General features: G+C 51.0%; 1 protein-coding gene and 1 long non-coding RNA gene across 4 annotated transcripts; one reads left to right on the top strand and one right to left on the bottom strand.

Moving 5' to 3' along the window:
• Window positions 1–235: 235 nt before the first annotated feature.
• Window positions 236–8,469, bottom strand: SERHL2 (serine hydrolase like 2). 3 transcript variants are annotated; one of them, XM_035346859.1, is made up of 13 exons: window positions 8,354–8,417; window positions 7,424–7,526; window positions 7,043–7,281; window positions 6,858–6,971; window positions 5,771–5,812; window positions 5,029–5,048; window positions 4,752–4,826; window positions 3,893–4,002; window positions 3,560–3,639; window positions 3,206–3,240; window positions 2,356–2,432; window positions 1,412–1,505; window positions 893–1,009 (listed from the first exon to the last, which is right to left on the bottom strand). In XM_035346859.1, exons 3-13 carry the CDS (start codon window positions 7,188–7,190, stop codon window positions 893–895), a joined length of 912 nt encoding a protein of 303 aa, XP_035202750.1. In that variant the 5' UTR covers window positions 7,191–7,281; window positions 7,424–7,526; window positions 8,354–8,417. The 3 variants fall into 3 exon arrangements, with proteins under 3 accessions (XP_035202732.1, XP_035202750.1, XP_035202741.1); XM_035346850.1 differs by lacking the exon at window positions 7,424–7,526 and having other exon boundaries at window positions 7,043–7,279; window positions 8,354–8,469; XM_035346841.1 differs by lacking the exons at window positions 7,424–7,526; window positions 8,354–8,417 and having other exon boundaries at window positions 236–1,009; window positions 7,043–7,190.
• A 1,008-nt stretch (window positions 8,470–9,477) lies between these two features.
• Window positions 9,478–12,512, top strand: LOC118178525. The gene is made up of 3 exons (XR_004756177.1): window positions 9,478–10,023; window positions 10,164–10,271; window positions 11,474–12,512. It is a non-coding gene; the product is annotated as an uncharacterized LOC118178525 (long non-coding RNA).
• Window positions 12,513–18,058: the final 5,546 nt, after the last annotated feature.

Genomic DNA, 18,058 nt, shown 5'->3' with positions numbered 1-18,058 from the left:
GCTGAAATAGATTCACCCTCCCCTAGAAAACCCACTGTAAATGCAGTTTCAATCGCATGGGGAGATTGCCTGGCCTGCTTGCTTCATTGGGCTTTTTGCATCAATTTACAAGGCGGATGCTTTACGAGCATTCTGCTTTAGATACGGCATGTTAAAATCGCTGCCTCTTCAGATTGGCACTTTAGCTGCCTAGGTGAGCATCCTGAAAGAAAGTCCACTCCTCCACAATCAAAGACACCGTTAACAGTAGAAGATCAATCTTTATTTAGCAGGACAGAAATCATCTCTGCCAACTTTTCCATTACTAGTAGTTCTCCCAGCAGTTTCAGCTAGAGGATTAATGTCTCATTGCCTAGGAGCTCATTGAAATGGCCTTCTGTGCTCAGGAGAGCTCTCATTTAAGGCAATTTTTTTAAAAAGCAGCAGTAGAACAGAGAGATTGAGGTGCTCTGAGCCCTCATGGAAATAAGCAGAGGAGCAGAACACTCCTGTGTTTTTCAGAAGGTCTAGCGCTGGGAAGAGACTGATCACACCATGCTCAGAGGGGAGTCAAGAACGAGCCAGCCCTCTCTTGCAGTGCTGCAGCTGGTGCTGCTGCTGCTCCCGCAGAGGACGCCTGTGCCTGTATTCCTGCTCTGTTTCAGGGTGCAAAAGTTAGGAGTAAGCAAGGGGAAGGCCACTGGGTATCCACCTGCACTGCCAGAGCTAGAAGTGGAGGAAAGATTCCTTTTCCCGTGGACAAATGAGCAGATCTGCTTCCACCCGTTCAACAAGTTCATCTTAGGAATGAGCATCGTGAAACCGCTGTTGGATGCGAGGTAGGAATGGTGACAGTTCCTCCAGAGCCTGCTTTTAGCTCCCTGTTCTGAACTGCTGCTGCAGTGAAACCTGCCTAGAGCCTTGCTCTGGTGTTCTGCGCTGTCAGGAACGCGCTGATGATCCCGGACACCACCTCAGGCTCGTTCATGTGCACAAAATGACTCCCGGGCACCTCTACTAGCTGGATGTGCTGGAGGGAGAATACACAAGCAGATAAAGAGCAGGAAACTGTTCCCTCAGGCAAGCTGTGCTTGCTTTGTGGAACCCACCAGGGAAGGAAGCTAGAGGAAATGGTGTCTCAAAGAAGGGTTGGATTTTACGTTGCCGTATGCCAGCCACAGACAAAGCATCATGTAAAGAGATTACAATCCAGCACGCTGGAGGCAGGACAGGGACCGGAGGCAGTGGGATGAGCTGGCTCCAGAGGGCAGTGCTGACCAGGACTTTGGCAGCAGGGGAGAATTTGCCTTTCCCCCTTGGTGAGGACTGGGCTGTTTAGGACAAATCCCCCAGTGCAGGTGTCCACTAGGGTAAGCTACTTCCTGGCTGCTCCCAGTTTGGTGCCCAGAACGGAGATGAAGGCTGCTCTCACCTCTTTGAGGGTACGCTCGAATGCCTCCCGTAGGGCTATCACAAAGTGATTTTTGCTCTCCAGCTTGTGAGGTACCAAGAGTCCACCTTGTGCTCTGAAAAGTAAGAGCGAGGCTCAGTGCAGCACAGGGTGTGCCTCTCTTCGTGGCTGTCCTGGCCAGAAGCAGTGTCCCAAGACAGACTGGGGTGACAGCCCCAGCTGCTCTTTATAGGCTGCTTGTGAACAGCACGGTTACCTGTTCACACGTGGCAGTCCGAGGAGCAAGGCTCAGCTTGGCTGAGCAGCTATTACCTGCCAAACTATTCATTTAAGTCCTCAGGCCACTGCCTAATATTGGAGTGGAGACTGCTTAAATATTATCCTCCCGGGGCTGGCTCCTTAACTTGTCTGTCGTGCCCTGCCCCACCCTATCTTCTGCTCTTCTTTCCTCCAGCCAGCTTCTGCAGCTCTCTGTCCCTTTCCCCCCTCCATGCTGTTGCTTTCAACGCTAACCACAGGTTGTGCCCTGCTTGGAGGAGGCACCAGGGCAGTCCTCGTGGAGAAGCCAGCGTTAGACCTCCTACAAATCAAGATTGTGCTGCAGGTAACGGGACAAGGTGATGTCTGAGGCTCCAAGAGATGTGCTCTGAGTGGCCCAGAGCACCTGGCCTGGCTACGATGTTGTATTGCTCTGCTCTGGACACACAGAAAAATTCTTAAGTGCACAGGATTCCACTCTGATGATTCAGTCAGCCTAGGGAAGCCAAACCTGCACCTCACGTCTCAACTCCCAGCACCTCCGCTTGTATCCACTGCGCAGCATGGGCCAAGGTAGCCACAGCGGATGGCTGGGTGTGGGAAGGGAGCAGAAGCCCGGGGAGCAAAGGGCCCCTTCTAGCTGCCAACCCCTCGCCTCAGGGCTGCAGGACAGCAGCAAGGGCTGTCTTTGCTTGTCCTTCACTCACAAAATGATGAGAGCACGGTCCTGGATCTTCTGCAAGAGCTTCACGCACTGCTCCACGGTGAGGGATTCTCGACTCTGCTGCAGGTGCAAAGACAGGGAGAGCAACAAAGGTCAGGGGCAGCAGCCGAGGATGCCGCACATCCCCAAACCCCGTGGCGGCAGCAGCTCCGAAGGCAGGAGAGGCTGAGGCCCCACAGCTGCTGCGCAGAGACCGGGTAAGCTGCCAGGCTGCGCACCAGAGTGGCTGGCTCTGCAACTGCTCCTTCTGTCCAGCTGCGTTTCAGGGCTGCCAATAACGCTGCCTGCTGGGTTGCAGCACATATGGGAATGATCTCACAGCAGAGAAAAAGCTTTAAAAACCCTTTTACTAAAAAGGAGACAGTACAATACTCCGGCTTTCACAGCCTGGCAGTAGCACAGGTAGAGGAGGCCCTACTTGCTCGATAGTGGCACAAAGCTATCAAAGTATCAAATACAAGGGACTTTGTTCCGCTCCCTCCCCCCTTCTTGTAAGGGTGACCCGACAAAGAAGCTAACCTAAAGCATCCATCCATCTGCTGCCTTAAGAGTTTTAACAGCAGGAAAATGTGGCCAGGAGGCCCTGGGGCTCAGGAACTGCTAAAAAATTCAGTAAGATTTTCCAGTGACTCTGTAAGCTGAGTCAGTTAATGATCAAGTGTAGGCTCTTTTAACAGCAGCATTTAAAAGAAGTGTGGGAATTAGGGAAGCAGTAAGTAAACGGTTGGGTGGAGGCAGAGCCGGGGCTCAGCGAGTGGGCCTCCCCTACCTCTGTGTTCTGTAAGCTCAGGCCTTAGAAGCAGCAGGGGGCAAGTCAGAACTGCAATGCTTACCGTACGGACTCTCATGTCTCTGTTATACACCAGCCCTGGAATGAAAACAAGGGGAGGTTTCCATGAGTCAGAAGAGAGGGAGTTGCTCTGCCCCCTCACCTCTGGGTCTGCCCAAGACTTTTTGAGACAAGAGGAGCAGGATTAAATCTGGCATCTCCTTTTCAGATGTCTTTTTCTTTACCCATTCTAACCTCAGGTGCTGGGAAAGGAGAGCTCTGCCTCCAGACCTAATTGATCCCACTCATGCTGAGGCCCCATACGCTGTGAAAGGCAATGGCTGTTGGCACTGCTCCCTTCCTGCACCCAGAGTTGGGCCGGCGCTGTGATGAGCCCTGTCTCCAAGCAGCCCCTTACCAGCGGGTGTCTCAGTTGCTCCTCGCTGCAGCAGGATCGCCCCACCCTCGGCTGTCAGATGTCTGTTTGCTTCTAACAGCCTGGAGGAGACATGGCAGAGAGATTGTGCTGCTGAAAAAGGGAGGAAGCGAAGCGAAAATGGCATGACAAGGTGACAGCGAGCTCTCGGGCTGCTTCAAAGAGCAGGAAGCTGGCTGCAGAAGCAAAGAGACTTGCTGAGATTCCAGAGGACTCGAACGGGCAGAACAGGGACAGTTTCACCTTATTGTTCAAGCAACCATAGCTGTCCAAGATGAGGGCAGGCAGCAAATGAAGAGACAGATGAGAACCCACCTCTGCAATGCTGCTTCAGGGCTACGTGCTTTGGGAGCTTGCTGCCTTGCCTCTAGGCTCAGCAATCTGTCGATAACCATCCGTTTTGATTTCAGCCACGCCTCAGTGTCCTAAAACAAAGCCATGTACAGCACAGGAGTAACCTCCCTCTTCTGAGTCATTTTACCCCTAATCAAGGTATTTCACCCTTCAACATCTCAGAATTCCTACCAGTTATGGACATCGTGTGAAAAATGCCCACTTCTGGGGGAAAGGGAACAGCAATACATAACAGGCAAGGTAGAACCTGAAAACCTATACAGCAGTGCTTAAAGTTGTTAACTTTTCACCCGTACAATCTCTTCTACTCTCTCCCACTTCACTTTTGAACTGAGGACAAGTGTCCAAACGAACAAGGAAAATCTGGTATCTTCCGTCTCTCTGACCCTGTGCCTCTGTCCCCCCCTTCTGCCTACCACCTCCCAGCACCCGGGAGTGATGCCGGCAGTTTGGGAATGCAGCTTTATGTCCTGCCAGGAACAGGAAAAGAAATCTGCCAGTCTTGCACCCAGGTCACCCAACAAGCTGTTGGCAAACAGACAACCTTGGCAGGCAGCTGCTTGGCCAGACATTCCAGTTCCTTCTGCGCACGAGCACGGTACAGACAAGAGAATTTCAATGCTATGGGACCACAGGATGCTCAGCACTACCAAGTGTTCTTCCAGGGCCACCCTAAGCAGGGACCACACTTCATGCAACAACAAGCACGTCTGTGCCTGCCAAAAGGACTGGTCACATCAGTGCTTTCCTTGAACAATGATGGAAAAAAACATCCCTTTTTATTTAATAAAAAGGAGGGGAACAACACATGAAATCTAACCTCTGGAGCTAGCAGAAAGCCGAGATTTTCCAGCAGGATCAGCTTGTCCACCATTTCAGGATAAAGGAAACAGAACTGAGGAAAGATGAAACATTATGAGACAAAGCAAAAAGCTGCGCACTGAGTGCTGTCTTCATCCTGTTACACTGGAGAGGAGTCAGAGAACGGCCTCTCCTCCCCCGAGATCCAAGTCTCACACGGTCCCTTTATTCCTCTCCCACTTGTTGTTCCAGCTGCAAAAGTCACAAACCCCATGAAGAAAGAATGTTTTACTCACCATTCCTGCCACAGCCCCACCTGCAAAGGAACAAATGGTGCTCAGGTATGAACAGGACACCCCCTGGTAACAGGAACCCCCCTTCCCCACAGCAGGAGCTGCCTTAGAGGCACAAATGCACCTTGTGCCAAGGGACAAAGCCCAAGCTACAGAGCAAAGCTCTCCCAGCAGGGAGAACACAAGCAGAGAACGGGATGGCTGGAGGCCAGCTGGAGTCCCCGGCCTGCCCCATCCCCATCTCCCTCTCAGGCAGCAAAGGTGAAGGAAGAGTTCCCAGTTAAAACACTACTGTCAGCAGGTACAGAGCAGCCCTGGGGAACAAAACCCACATCAAGGCAAAACCCAGTTATGTCCCCAGGACACAAAGTCCTGGTTCTCCTCAACAAGCCCTGTGACCCATCAAGACCCTGCATGGAGCCCACAAGGCCACAAAGCCCAGGGGCAGCAGGAAGGCCTGCTGTGAATACTGCTGCCTTAGACCAACCCTCTTTGCCCATCCCTGTTCCCTCCTGGGAGTTCAGGAGATGCCCACAGGGAGAGCCACGCTGTTTGCACTACAGTGTCTTGAAAACAGAGGCATTCTAAACAAGGGTGCAGATTTTTGAATCACTCAAGCAAGAACCTGGTACTTGACACGATATAATAAATATTCCAACCCAGCTCCTAGCAGCATGCCTTGTAAATTAATTATCTACTCATATTTCTGTGAATCTCACAGCTTACAAGGACAAGAGCCACTTACCCATACTGTGACCCATCAGGGTGAACCGTCTCCACTGCAATGCTAAGTGGCAACAAAGACAGACAGTGCTGCATTAGAGACCAGAGCAGCGGCATCTTCCTGCTTCTCGACCACCACAGGCCCCTTCTCCCAGGAGGGCTTCTGCAATGCTTAATATGCTTCCCAACCCAGAAATGAGGTGGCTAAGTCGGCCGGTTTTGAAGAAAAAAGAACATCCACCACCTCATTTCCTTGGCAGATAAGTCACACAGCTCTCGAGCACTGTCTGCATGGCCAACTACTGCACGTTCCCACTCCCTGCCAGACACGAGAGTGGCAATAAGCAAAGGAGCCTGACTGGGCAGCACCTGCTGGAACAGGGAGACCTTGACAAAGCACCCTGCTGCAGGGCGCTCAGCGGGAGCTGTGAGGACGCTGAGCCAGGTCTGCTGCCTTGGTGAAAGGAGGATTATTCCAACTGAAAGCTCTTTACGCCATTTAGCGTAATCGGGCTCTTCAGACCATTTTTAGGGCACTCCTGGGAAAATACCACTTCGTCAATGTCACCATCTGAAACGTACCTCACTGAAAGATGTGTTTTACCCTCCGGCACACCAAAGAACTTCTTCTACAGGCTCTTTGCATGCTGAATGAGGGATGCAAAACTGCACATGTCATAGGCTCCCCCAAGATCAGTATACAGATATGCAGTTAGACCAGGAGTTATTAGGAGTCTGAGACACCCTGGCTTTCGCATTTCTTTGTGTGGCACTGAAGCAAGCACCAAACTGCCAATGGGGAGAACCAGAAGAGTCTCCAATTTACACCTAACACTGGTTAGTGGTCGCTGGCTGGCAGAACCATTTAGTTGCATATTCAGTCACTGCTGCTTTTCAGTATAGAAACATTTCTTATCCTCGGGAAACTGATAAAAAGGGGATGTTTATTCGGTCTGCATTACCAGAGCACCAACTAGCATCAGAACGGGGAGAAGTAGAGGGAACTGACCTCTCTCCCAGCAGTAAATGCTGCCTACTTCTTCCATAGAGCAGGAATGACAGAGCACCCCCTGCACAAACATCCCTCATGGGTCCCTTCAACTACCAACCTGCTGCTACCCGGCGCACATCGCTCACATAATCCAGAAAATGGTAGGGGGAGCCTGCAGGTCGGTGGGATGACAAACCATGGCCAGAAAAATCCATTGCCACGTAATGGTGATCTGAAAGGGAGAAAGCATCAGGCACGTGGCCCTGCAACACAGCAAGAACCATCCCAGTGAGCCAGACCCACCTTTGGGGAGCAGAGGGATGAGCCTGTCAAAGGTGTTGGCATTGTCCAGCCAGCCGTGCAAGCACAGCACAGGGTGTCCCTCCGGGGGTCCCCAGGCCTTGGCTGCCAAATGGCCCCAGGGCACGGGAAACTTCACCTCTGAGAACATGCCCAAAATAAAGTGCTCTCAAGCAATGTCCCCTGTGAGCCACGTGCTTGAAACAGGTCCCAGGGAGCTTGTTAATGGACCAGAGCTCTGAAAAGAGTAATACAGGTCTTTAGTAACTCACCAGTCTTCTGCGGTCTTAATTAGCAGCTTGCTGATTTATAGCTCCCCATTTAACATCCCAAGCTGCCATTCCTGCTTGCCTGCTTGGGGACTCCCCCTCCCAGCACGTACTAGCAATGCTCCTAGGAAGAAACAAGCTTTCCCTACACAGGAGGAGAAAAAACTCCCCTCTGTGTCTCCGCAGCAGCTGCGACCTGACCAGAAGGCACAAGCGTTCTAGTGAGAGGGAAGCAAGCAGAATTTCCCTAGCTAGCTGTAAAGAATCAGGCACCTGCCTTGGACCAAGAAGGCAATTTTGTTAATGAGGATACCATCTTCGGTATTAGATTACCGACACCTTCTCATAGCTACCTACTGCCCTGGCAGTCACTGAGCTACACCTCACCTTTTGCTCACCCCAGGCTTTCCAGTGAACCCCCCCAGTACTGCCCAACCTCTGGGGTTCTTCCAGGGGTGTCCTGAATATCCTCCCATTGCCCCCAAGCCCATCTGGCCCCTGGAGCCCCTCATGGGCAGCCTGACACCCCCCAAACCCAGCCCCACTTCTCTCATGCTGCGTCCCTTTCCCAGTCACTTGTTTTGGGTTTGTGTCCCCTTACGCAGCCCCGACACCCCGCTGCAATCACTCCACAGCAAGTCCCTTCTGATGGAGGAGGACAGAGGGAGCAAACTGGAAAAGGGCACCGCTGTCAGGGTCCTGAAGGCACCTGCAGGCCATCACGGACCTGGCCAGACGCCCCTGGAGCCTCCCCCCACGTCCCAGGCGCCCGTTTCAGCTGCAGCAGCGCCGTCCTCAGCACGGCACCCTCGTCCCGCCCGCTGATGGCCGGGTCCGACACCGTTTGCCCTCGCCGGGCCTGATCCCGGCAGCTACGGACGGACAGACCGACAGACAGACAGACCTTGGACCTGCCTCTTCCTACCCGCCGCCCCCGGGCGCTGCGGGGCTCCCCCCCGACACCCGCAGCCCGGGCACGGCCGGACCCCAGCCAAGGGCCCCCGGAGCGCCGCGGGTGGCGGCACGGCCCCGGCTGCCCTCCTACCCCTCTGTCTGCTCGGCACGGCGGAGCGAGGCCGCGGCAGGAGGACGGAGCCCGGCGGCTGGAGGCGGCGGGGCGGACCCGGCTGCCCCGCACCGCCCCGCGGCCCGGGTGCCCCCGCCTCCTTCCCCTGCCCCGCCGCCGGCCCGGGGCAGCCGCCGCCATTTTGGTCCTGCCTCGTTGCTGCCCCGCAGCCATGGGCCGAGGGGGATCTGGCCGTGAGCAGAGACGTGTCCTGGCAGATGGGTGACCCTTCCCAACATCACTCCCATGGGCTTTCCTCATGGCCAGACTCTCCAGTGGCAGCAAGCCAGCTTGCCTAGTTCCACAGCCCTCCAGTCTCTCGCTTACACAAGCAAGTAAAGCCATTGCAGCCTCTACCTCCTCCATCCTCTTCTGGAACCTGACCCAGCTCCTGCAAGCTCTGGCCTTCGGTGCCCAGGGCAGAGAGGAGCTGCTGGGGAAGCAGCTGGTGTCTTAGGTGGAGCCCCACAAGCCATCATGTCTGTCTGTGTGGTGGGGGTGCTGTTTGTCCTCCTCTGCCTGCCTTTTTGCCATGTCCTTGGAGGGTGAGATGTGCAGGGCTGTGGTTACCTTGGCCCATGCTGTGCAGGGGAAATGAGAAGAGGTGCTGGGAGTTGAGAAATGAGGTGCAGGTGTGGCTTCCCTAGGCTGTTAAAGCTCAGAAGGGGAACCCCACTTGCTATGAATGACCTCTCTCTAAATGTGTTCACTGAGGTATGTGCTATCAAGTTCATGGCCTGTTTTCTGTAACAATAATATCAAAGGGTCTGAAGCTGTGATCCACCTACTGGATCTGTAAGGAGTCTCAGTCATGGAGGTACTGTTGCATCCTTGACTGCCTTTACAAGGCACATTACTGCTAGTGGATACTGCTTGTACACTGCCTTACAGTGTGAGATGTTTTAAATGTTGTCCAGGAGTATCATAGGGACATCAAACAAGCTCTGTGCTTGACACCAATGCTGGACTGACATCACTTTCTGATGGAGAAACCCTTCTGAACTCTAACATGTGTTGTAATCACATTGCTTCAGGGATAAAAGACACTTACCGCTACTGTGACCCATCTTCATGAGGTGACTACTGCAGGGCTAAGTTGCAGCACATCACAGACAGCACTGCACGAGCACCTCTGCTCTTGTACAAAAGCAGACCCCTCTCAGCCCCAGAGATTTCCACGCAGTTGTATTTATTATTTGTCCAGAAATGGATTGGCTACATAGACCAGGCTTCAAGAAAAAGTTCACAGTGCAGTCAATACCTGAGTACCCTTGTGAATGCTGCTTGCTGGTGCCCAGCATTCCCTCTAGCAGAGTCTATCAGGCCTGACGCCGACCACAACCATTCGCCTTCCGTCACGGACTCGGGCAGCCAAATGAGGAAAAGTCAAACTGCGCTTTGAGCAGTGGGACACCTTACTGGTACGACTGGAGAGAACAGAACGGATGTCTGTTCTTAGGGACTCATTTTGATATTGGTAATTGAAATCTCTGTGCTCAGTTCAACACATCAGTCTCCTAAATTGCACAATACATTTTTAGAACAGCCTGTGAGGCTTGAAAGAAACCAACACAGAAGCTTACAGCCCTGTTTCTCCTGCCTATCTCAAACACATCCTGGCAAAGTAGGCTCTGTACCACGGCAGAAAGGTAAAAGCTTGGGGACCCATCACACAGAAGAAATTAAAGTGCTGTGCAGCTCATGACCTCCCCTCCAGGTGAACCATTAGAAGGGAAATCAATGTGAATTCCTTTAGGTTTGGAAAGTCTAATGCTTTGCTTTTTCTTAGGCCTTCTGCATCAATGAGAAGCAGGCAAGCAGACCACAAGTGATGGGGAACCACACAAAGGGAGAGAGGCCACAGTACAATCTACAGCTTCTTTCCTAGCTGTCAGAGGTGGGTGTCTGATTACGAAAGGTGAAAAGCAAGAAGTAACTTGGTAGAACAGATACTTACTCAATCATTGCTACTGCCATTATGGAGGGCCGGGCCTTCCTGTGAATTGCTAGGATTTGAACATAAGCCATCCAAAAGCAGTGTAACTCAGGCAGTGGCTGCAGGGGGCTGCTAACAGGCAGTGGCTGGTAGGCTTGCAGTTCTGTCTACAACAGCTCCTGAGGAAGGGGTCCCTGTATCAGGAGCAGGAGTGATGTGGACCCCTCATACAAATCCCCATGGCTGGTGGGACAACAGGCCATGGGCTAGGAAAATCTATTGCTGCACAACTGCAATCTGAAAAGTAGAGAGCATCAGGCATGCAGACCTTAAGCATGACACACAGCCCATCCTTGTGAGCCAAACTCACCTGTGGGGGACACTGGAACAAGCCCATCGAAGGTGTTGGTGTTGGCCAGCCAGCCGTGCAAGCACAGCACAGCGTACCCCTCTGGAGTCCCCAGGTCTTGACTGTCACATGTCCCCAGAGCATGGGGAACTTCACCTTTGAGATCTTTTGTGCCCGTAGGCGACATCCTTTGAGAGCTACATGCTGAGAGCTGTTTCCAGGGAGCTCATTAAAAGCCTAGAGCTCTCGACAGAGATTGTAGGTAGGTAGTAGTTATCAAGTTTGCTTATCAGACAGCCCTGACCTCCATTTAACACAGGTTTTCAGGCACAAGCCTTGTTTGAGGAATCCTGCTCTAAATGCTTGCCCTGCAGGTATGTGCATTGCTGCTCACAGGTCTTGGGCCTTCTCCCCCATCATTCTGCAGCCAGAAGACATCCTGCGTCAAGCAGCCAGAAGAATCTGGGCTTTTTGCTTTGAGTCACAGAGATGACCTCTGGGTGTTAGGTGGGAAGGATGGCTCCTCTAGTGAATTCTGACTCCCATGTCTTGCACCCCAACTCACTTTTTGGTAGGAGGCTCCATCAACAGGAACCTCTTGGGAAAGGGGAAATTCCTTACAGAAATGACCAGCAAAAGATCATGTGGGATAGAAGGATATTCTCAGGGACAAGTAACATGTTTCTGGTAGGATGGTCCCCCCTCAAATTCCCAAACTGCTACTCTTGCCAGCCATTCTAGCTGTGCTTCCATTTGCCTGGGAGAGATGCTTTCACCTCTCATTCCCTCCCCACCGTTCCTGACTCCACTGCAGGTAGGCATAAAACATCTGGTGCACCGGTCAAATCTGTGATTCAGAAACAGATTTGCCCATGGGAGCAGCACAGAGAGAACGCTTTCCCCAAACAAAGACAGCTGTTCCAGAGAGGACCTTCTTTCAGAGCTGGAGCTCCAAGTGAAGAAGGTTTTACAATGCACTGGGATGCAGCCCTAGACCCTTCCTCAGCAGCATCACTGTCACCCTATAAGTCAAAGGCAGATGGTTGAGATCCACTCCAGGTCCCTCATATCCACTCTTCACTCTAGCAGTGTTGTTTAGCCACTTTGAAAGAGCAGCCCAACATCCTGCAAGACCGCATCTCTTCCCCCCATCATCACCTGCCAACCACCTGGTGGGGAACCATCTTCCAGTAGGAGAGGACTATTGCGGATGCATGGCAAAATTTGGGTGGCTCACAGAATTCATTTTACAACATCTACTTCTAAGAAGTGCTGCAGGCTACTGCAGTGGATTTGCTACCGGTGTGGGACCAAATTAGACTTCGCTTGGCAAGGTGCTGAGGTGTTTGCTGGGCTAGTGATAGGAGGCTGGTTTTGCATAAAAGACTGGGAGTTAGTTTGAGATGTCCCATGCACTTAGCAAAGGATAATTTAACCTCTGCGTCCTTGCAGAGGAGGAGGAGACTTGCAAGTGTAAATCTTGGGACATGCAAAGCTGTTATGCTCTGCTGACTTGGAACAGCATTGATCAGTTTGTGCTAGCTGCAGATCTGGTGAGGAAACTTTAAGTACAGCAGATTGATTGCTACCAAGGGACGAATTCCCCATAGCTATTCGGATTCAAGCCTTAAAGTGCTGGCATATTGATCTGTTTATGGTGATTTATTAGTTACAGCCCTGTACCCCAAACTCTCTCGCACAGTTATATGAGTAAAAAAGCATACTATTGCTAGCTTAACTCATTTTTTTTTCCAGTGGATAGCACAACCAGTATATAAAGCTCCACACTGGTTGGGCAGCCCACAGTAGGGCAGGGGAAGCAAAGAGGCACTTAATGACTACAGGGAAGCCTGTGCACCTCAGAGCATTGATCCCTAATGGGCCTTCTGCCCTTTGTCATGCACACTGTTTGGTATCCCCTTGGTAGAGGAACAGTGTCCTCTCATCCCTGCCCTCTGCACAAGGTTGCAGTGGTATGGACCTCATCCCCTAATCTGGCTTGTTCTGGAAGGAGGACATTTGAGAAAGAGAGGTCTCAGTGAGGGGCTGAACCACAGATCTGCACATTGTGGCTGTTTTGCAGTGGACATCTCCCTCCCTTGAGCCCTATCCATAAACCTTGCTTGCCTTGGAGATAGTCCCACGGAGACACAAGGGTTTAAATGTGCTGTCCACATGGGAAGAGTTGAGGCAGGACATGAATGTACTGCAGCCCAAGAGGTTCTGCCATACCTGGGCCCTGCTTGACATTTGTTGCATACTTTTCCCATAATTTTCCCTATTTTTCTATTCAATTTTGCTGATATGAATGAGTTCCTAATGCCTGAGCTGCATTAAAGAAGCATGGCCAGCAGGGCGAGGGAGGTGATTCTCTCCCTCTACTTTGCTCTCATCAGCCCCCACCTGGAGTGCTACATTCAGCTCTGGGGCCCCCGGCACAAGAAGGACATAGAAGTGTTAGAACAAGTCCAGAGCAGGGCCACAAAGATGATCAAGGGACTGGAGCACCTCTCCTACGAAGAGGGGCTGAGGGAGTTGGGGTTGTTCAGCCTGGAGAAGAGAAGGCTCTGGAGAGACCTGACAGAGGCCTTCCAACACCTAAAGGGGCCCGCAGGAAAGCTGGGGAGGGGTCTTTGTCAGGGACGGTAGCAGTAGGACAAGGAGTAATGGCTTTAAACTAAAAGAGGGTAGGTTTAGATTAGACATTAGGAAGAAATTATTTACTCAGAGGGTGGTGAGGCCCTGGAACAGATTCCCCAGAGAAGCTATGTATGCCCCATCCCTGGAAGTGTCCAAGGCCAGGCTGGATGGGGCTTTGAGCAGCGTGGTCTGGTGGGAGTTGTCCCTGCCCATGGTGGTGGCGTTGGAATTAGATGATCTTTAAGGTCCCTTCCAACCCAAACTATTCTATGACTGTGAAATAGCTGCTGACATATTAAGCTCAGAAAAGGCTGTGATGGTTTAGGTTATTTTCTCTCGCCTGGCTCAAGGCACACACAAGCCTGTTGCGCTCCTTGTCCCAGAGCTCTCCAGCCCTGCAGAAGGTAAGAGAGACAAATATATGCTGGCTCTTTACCCACCACAGGCTGGAGCCAATGTGATAGTTTAAATGGAAATCTTTGGCAGCTTAAGTTAATAAGCCAAGCTACGAGTGGTTGAAAAAGTGGTGAGCATCTGCTCCAGGGATTAACCTGCAGCAGAATTTGGATAGCGACGATGCTGGAGTGTTAAATCATCCCCACGTGAATCACCGCTATTCAGCTGGCAGCAGCCTCAGGCACACACCATGCATCAGCTGCAAGTGGTGCACATTTGTATTACTTTATTTGCAACTAATGAAATAGCTAGAAACATTTATTGCGTATAAATTATATATGAGCACCCATCATACAAATAAACTCTTTCCTGTCTCAGCTTTCCACTTCCTCCTTAATCAGAAAGTCCTTTATGTTTAGGATTCAGATGCAGGAGTCTCTGCTGGTTCCCATCCCTTGGGCCTCTTTTGGTTAGCTAGTGAGGAGAGCTGCTCTCCAGGTCTCTACAAAACCTGTACTTGCTGATAGATTAAGCACCTATTTTGATGTATTTAATTGAGGGGGAAGAGGAGGAGTTTCTATCCAGCTCTCGTCTAGGCTTAACCCTCCTTCACTTTGAAGATCTGGCAGATTCCCCATAAGCTGAGAAGAAATAATAGCAAAAAAAAAAGAAGTAATCTGACACTTGTAATTACAGGCCTACCAGCTCCTTATTGACCTCAGACAAAATAAGGAAATGGTGCATAAAAGAATCATTAAAAGCAAGAGGAGAGTTGTAGTTAATACCAACTCTTGTGTTTATGGAAAAAAATCCATAAAACTGAGCTGGTAACTTATGGAGATATAGGTTTAGGTTATGGATTTGGCTAATAAACACAAAGGCTGTTGTTGTAATAGGGCTCCAGCAAGGAATTTGACATGGTCTTAACTTTGTGTTTTGATTAAACAAACAAAAACTACAGTGATACCAAATTAACAATTTTTGTCATCATTGGATTGAAAGTTCACTAGCTAACGTGTCCAAATGTTAAAGTAGGTTCAAGAGTATAACGTGTGTTTTTGAAACAGCGCACTGGTAAGTTACTTGACATGGGCCCCACTCGTGGGCTGGCAGCTCTGTCCGTGGGAGCAGGGACTCTGGTGAAGGCTTTACTCATGGTGTAGGAGCTACTGAATGGGAGCTTGCACCGCTGCAGTTGCAAAGGCTAATTAGATCCTCAGATGTGTGAGCAGGGAACGTGGAGCAGGTGGAATGAGATTATATTGCAGGAGATTGTATTGCATCTGCTAATTCTATGGTTGTGACTGTTGGCGTGACAGAATTTGCCATTTTAACATCTACAGTTCAGGGAGGAAGTTAAGAAATTGGAGAAGCTTCCTACAGGTTGGAAGACATCTTGTGGGGGAGGAGAGCTCAAGACTGATATGATCAAGCCTAAATATAACTATTTGGGAATTGAATTTTTGCTCTTCTGAGAGCTGCTTGGGCCAACAATAGCTCAAGAAAAAAGTCTAGAGAGAAGGTATACATTTTACAATGGTGAAAGTAGTTAAATACTTGAACAGTTTACTTAGGATGGTGTCAGCTTCCCTACCACTGGCAATTTTTGAACCAAGATGGGATGTTTTACAAAACAACCATAATGACAGTCCTTTACTGTGTAATCATCTGGAAAGCAGACCAGTCTGGAACTTAGTCTAGTGCAACAGATACCAGTGTCAGACGGTAACAGCCTGTGGTGTTTTTGCTACAAACACTCCTAAAATTACAGCTTGTAGCTATACTATTTCTTGTCTTCTGCATTATTATTATTTTTTTTTTTCATTTAGAGGCTCAGCTTATTCATTTGAGGAAACTCCTGCTTCTAGGTCCAGCAATCACTTTGGACCTTTCCTCATTGTGTCTGTGTCTTGGATTGCCCTTTCAGGGTGGCTGCTTGTGGCTGTTTTTGTTTGGCCTTGGGTGACGAAGCACTGGCACAGGTTTCCCAGAGAGGCTGCAGACTCTGCCTCCCTGGAGATCTTCAAAAGCCACTTGGACATGATCCTGGGCAGCCTGCACTAGCAGGTCATGCTTGAGCAGGGGGATAAGACCAGTGGGCCTCCAGAGGTCCTTAACCATTCTGATTCTGTGAAAACCCTGAAGGAGGTGGGCATAGGTCAGGACTTTGTGCCTGTCTCCTCTGAGTGGGGCTCAGCATCACCTCCTGTCTCAGCATGGGGGAACAAGTCTGGAGAAGCAAGGACAGGGGTAAGGCCACACATTCCAGGAGAAGAAATGAGGACAGAGGGCTCCAGGTACGGCTGACCGCCGTGGACAGCACTCCTAGGCACCTAAGAACATGGCCTGAAAACACGGGATATTGGGGAGAAGTGATAAGCCTCACAGGCAGAATGAAATAAGTCCTTACTGAGCTTCTCCCTCCGTGTCTGGTAGGTGGCAACGTTAGGAGGAGATAGCTGAGGTGGTTGTAGATTCATGGGTCCACAGAGCTCCAGGGAGCTCGCACCTGGGTCCATGGTGCAGCGGGCTGGTGGCACCTTGCCTCTGTCCTGGATCTTCTGGTAGTACTCTGAGGTGTTGTGTGTGTGGGCCAGATTCTGAGCTAGGGAGCAGTTGGCTGTACAGTTACACGAGGATGTTCTGTTGTCTGCAGCTGCTTAAATCTGACCTTAATACCTTTCGGGCTATGCAGCCTGGCGCTTTCTTTGAAAACCTAGAAGGTCACCAGGTGCTGGGCCTTCCTTCCGCAGACAAACCAGGGGTGCGCGAGGAGCCCCAGCTACGCCGGCAACCAGCAAGAAGTGCCCTCCCTTTCCTCTCCCTCCTCTGCCAGAACAGCAGAGGGTGTCGTGGGCCAGACCGAACGCCAACGCCGCCTTCTCCCGCTGCCCGTGGCACAGTGGGTTTGGATCCCCGGCCTCCAACCCCGACACCGTTGGGTGCGGGAGGCCATCAGCCTGCAAGCAGCCTCGCCGCCTCGCTGCAGCCTTGCCGGGTCAGTGCACGCCGGGCAGCGCGTACCTTCTCTTTCCTGGAAAGCAGCTTCTCTTCAATACTGAGAAGAGCCTTGCTCTTGGAGGGGGAGGAGGGGCCTGGCCACAGCTTCACGCAAAGGGGCCACTACTCGTGCTAATTTTTCTCATAAGAGTTGAACTAATGCAGCCTCCGCTCACTCAAAACCACAGAAAGGTGTTTTTGTTTGGTGTTGATTTTTTATTATTTTTTTTTTTTCAGGGGGGAGGGGAAGCAGGGGACTGGGGGATTTTTGCATGTTGGTTTTGTCCTCCCAGCTTTCTCTTTCTGTGTTTTTTTTTTTTTTTTTTTTTTTTTTTTTTTTGTTGTTGTTGTTGTTTTGTTTTTTTGTTTTTTCTTCTTAATGCTTTGCTGTTTGCATTCCCCCCAAAGGAGGCTTCTAGAAAGTTATGGTACTACCTAGAAAGGGCAGAAGAGTGAAAAGGAAAAACCATCTAAGACTGTATGCAGTAAACATCTGTACATTTTTTTGCTGTCTGCAGGCTGGACACAGAGCACTTCAGGAGGTTGTGGCAATCATTTCCTACCCACACCCCAAGCATCCTTCGTCCTCCTCTGCACAACATCTTGTGCACCGTGTCATTGCTCGTGCTGGGGTATCCAGGCCTGCCCCGTGCTTGCTTCTCTCTCCCTTCCTTTGCCATTTCACCAGCTGGCAGGAACCCCCAGGCTATGTCTGGGCCACTCTGATCTATCATCACCAGGGCAGGCTACGTGCAGTGTGGTTCATCTTCCACCCAGGTCCCACCTGCAAAGCCAGCGAGCACACCTTTGGATAACAGCAGGCTTGGGTCTGGCTGGGGACCCAGTAAAGCACGGAGCCTCTTGGTCATCCCTTCATCGTCTGGAGATGATGCTCCTGCCCCAGCTGAGCTCCCATGCACCTAACGTGGCCACCCAGCTTCCCACCCCCAGCACACCCCCTGCCCTCTACGTTCTTCTCGTTTTGCTTTTTTGCACCTCTCCTCCAGATTTTCAGTGCCTCCCCTCCTCAGTTCTTTTCCTCACCATATTACTTTCTCCCTTCCCATGGAACAATGCAAGCCTTCGCTTTCCCAGAAAGCCATCCTTATCCAGCTGTTGGATATCAACATCTCCAAACTTACCAAGGGCTTTGGGGGTTGCTGAACAACGAGCAAAGAAATGCCACAAAGCATAACTGTGATCCACAGGTGTCATCAGACACTCAGACCTACTGCCCTCAACAGCTGGACTTGAGACGAAAACACTGTGGAAATGTTTAATTTTGTCAACAGTTCTGTCACGTCATGCTTTCATGTTTAATGTTTTTAAAAGTTTTAGTATCAGGGATAGGGAGAGTGTACAC

The sequence above is a fragment of the Oxyura jamaicensis genome, chromosome 1, assembly GCF_011077185.1.
Source record: "Oxyura jamaicensis isolate SHBP4307 breed ruddy duck chromosome 1, BPBGC_Ojam_1.0, whole genome shotgun sequence".
In the NCBI taxonomy this organism is placed as follows: Eukaryota; Metazoa; Chordata; class Aves; order Anseriformes; family Anatidae; genus Oxyura; species Oxyura jamaicensis.
This window is presented reverse-complemented; position numbering and strand designations above follow the sequence as displayed.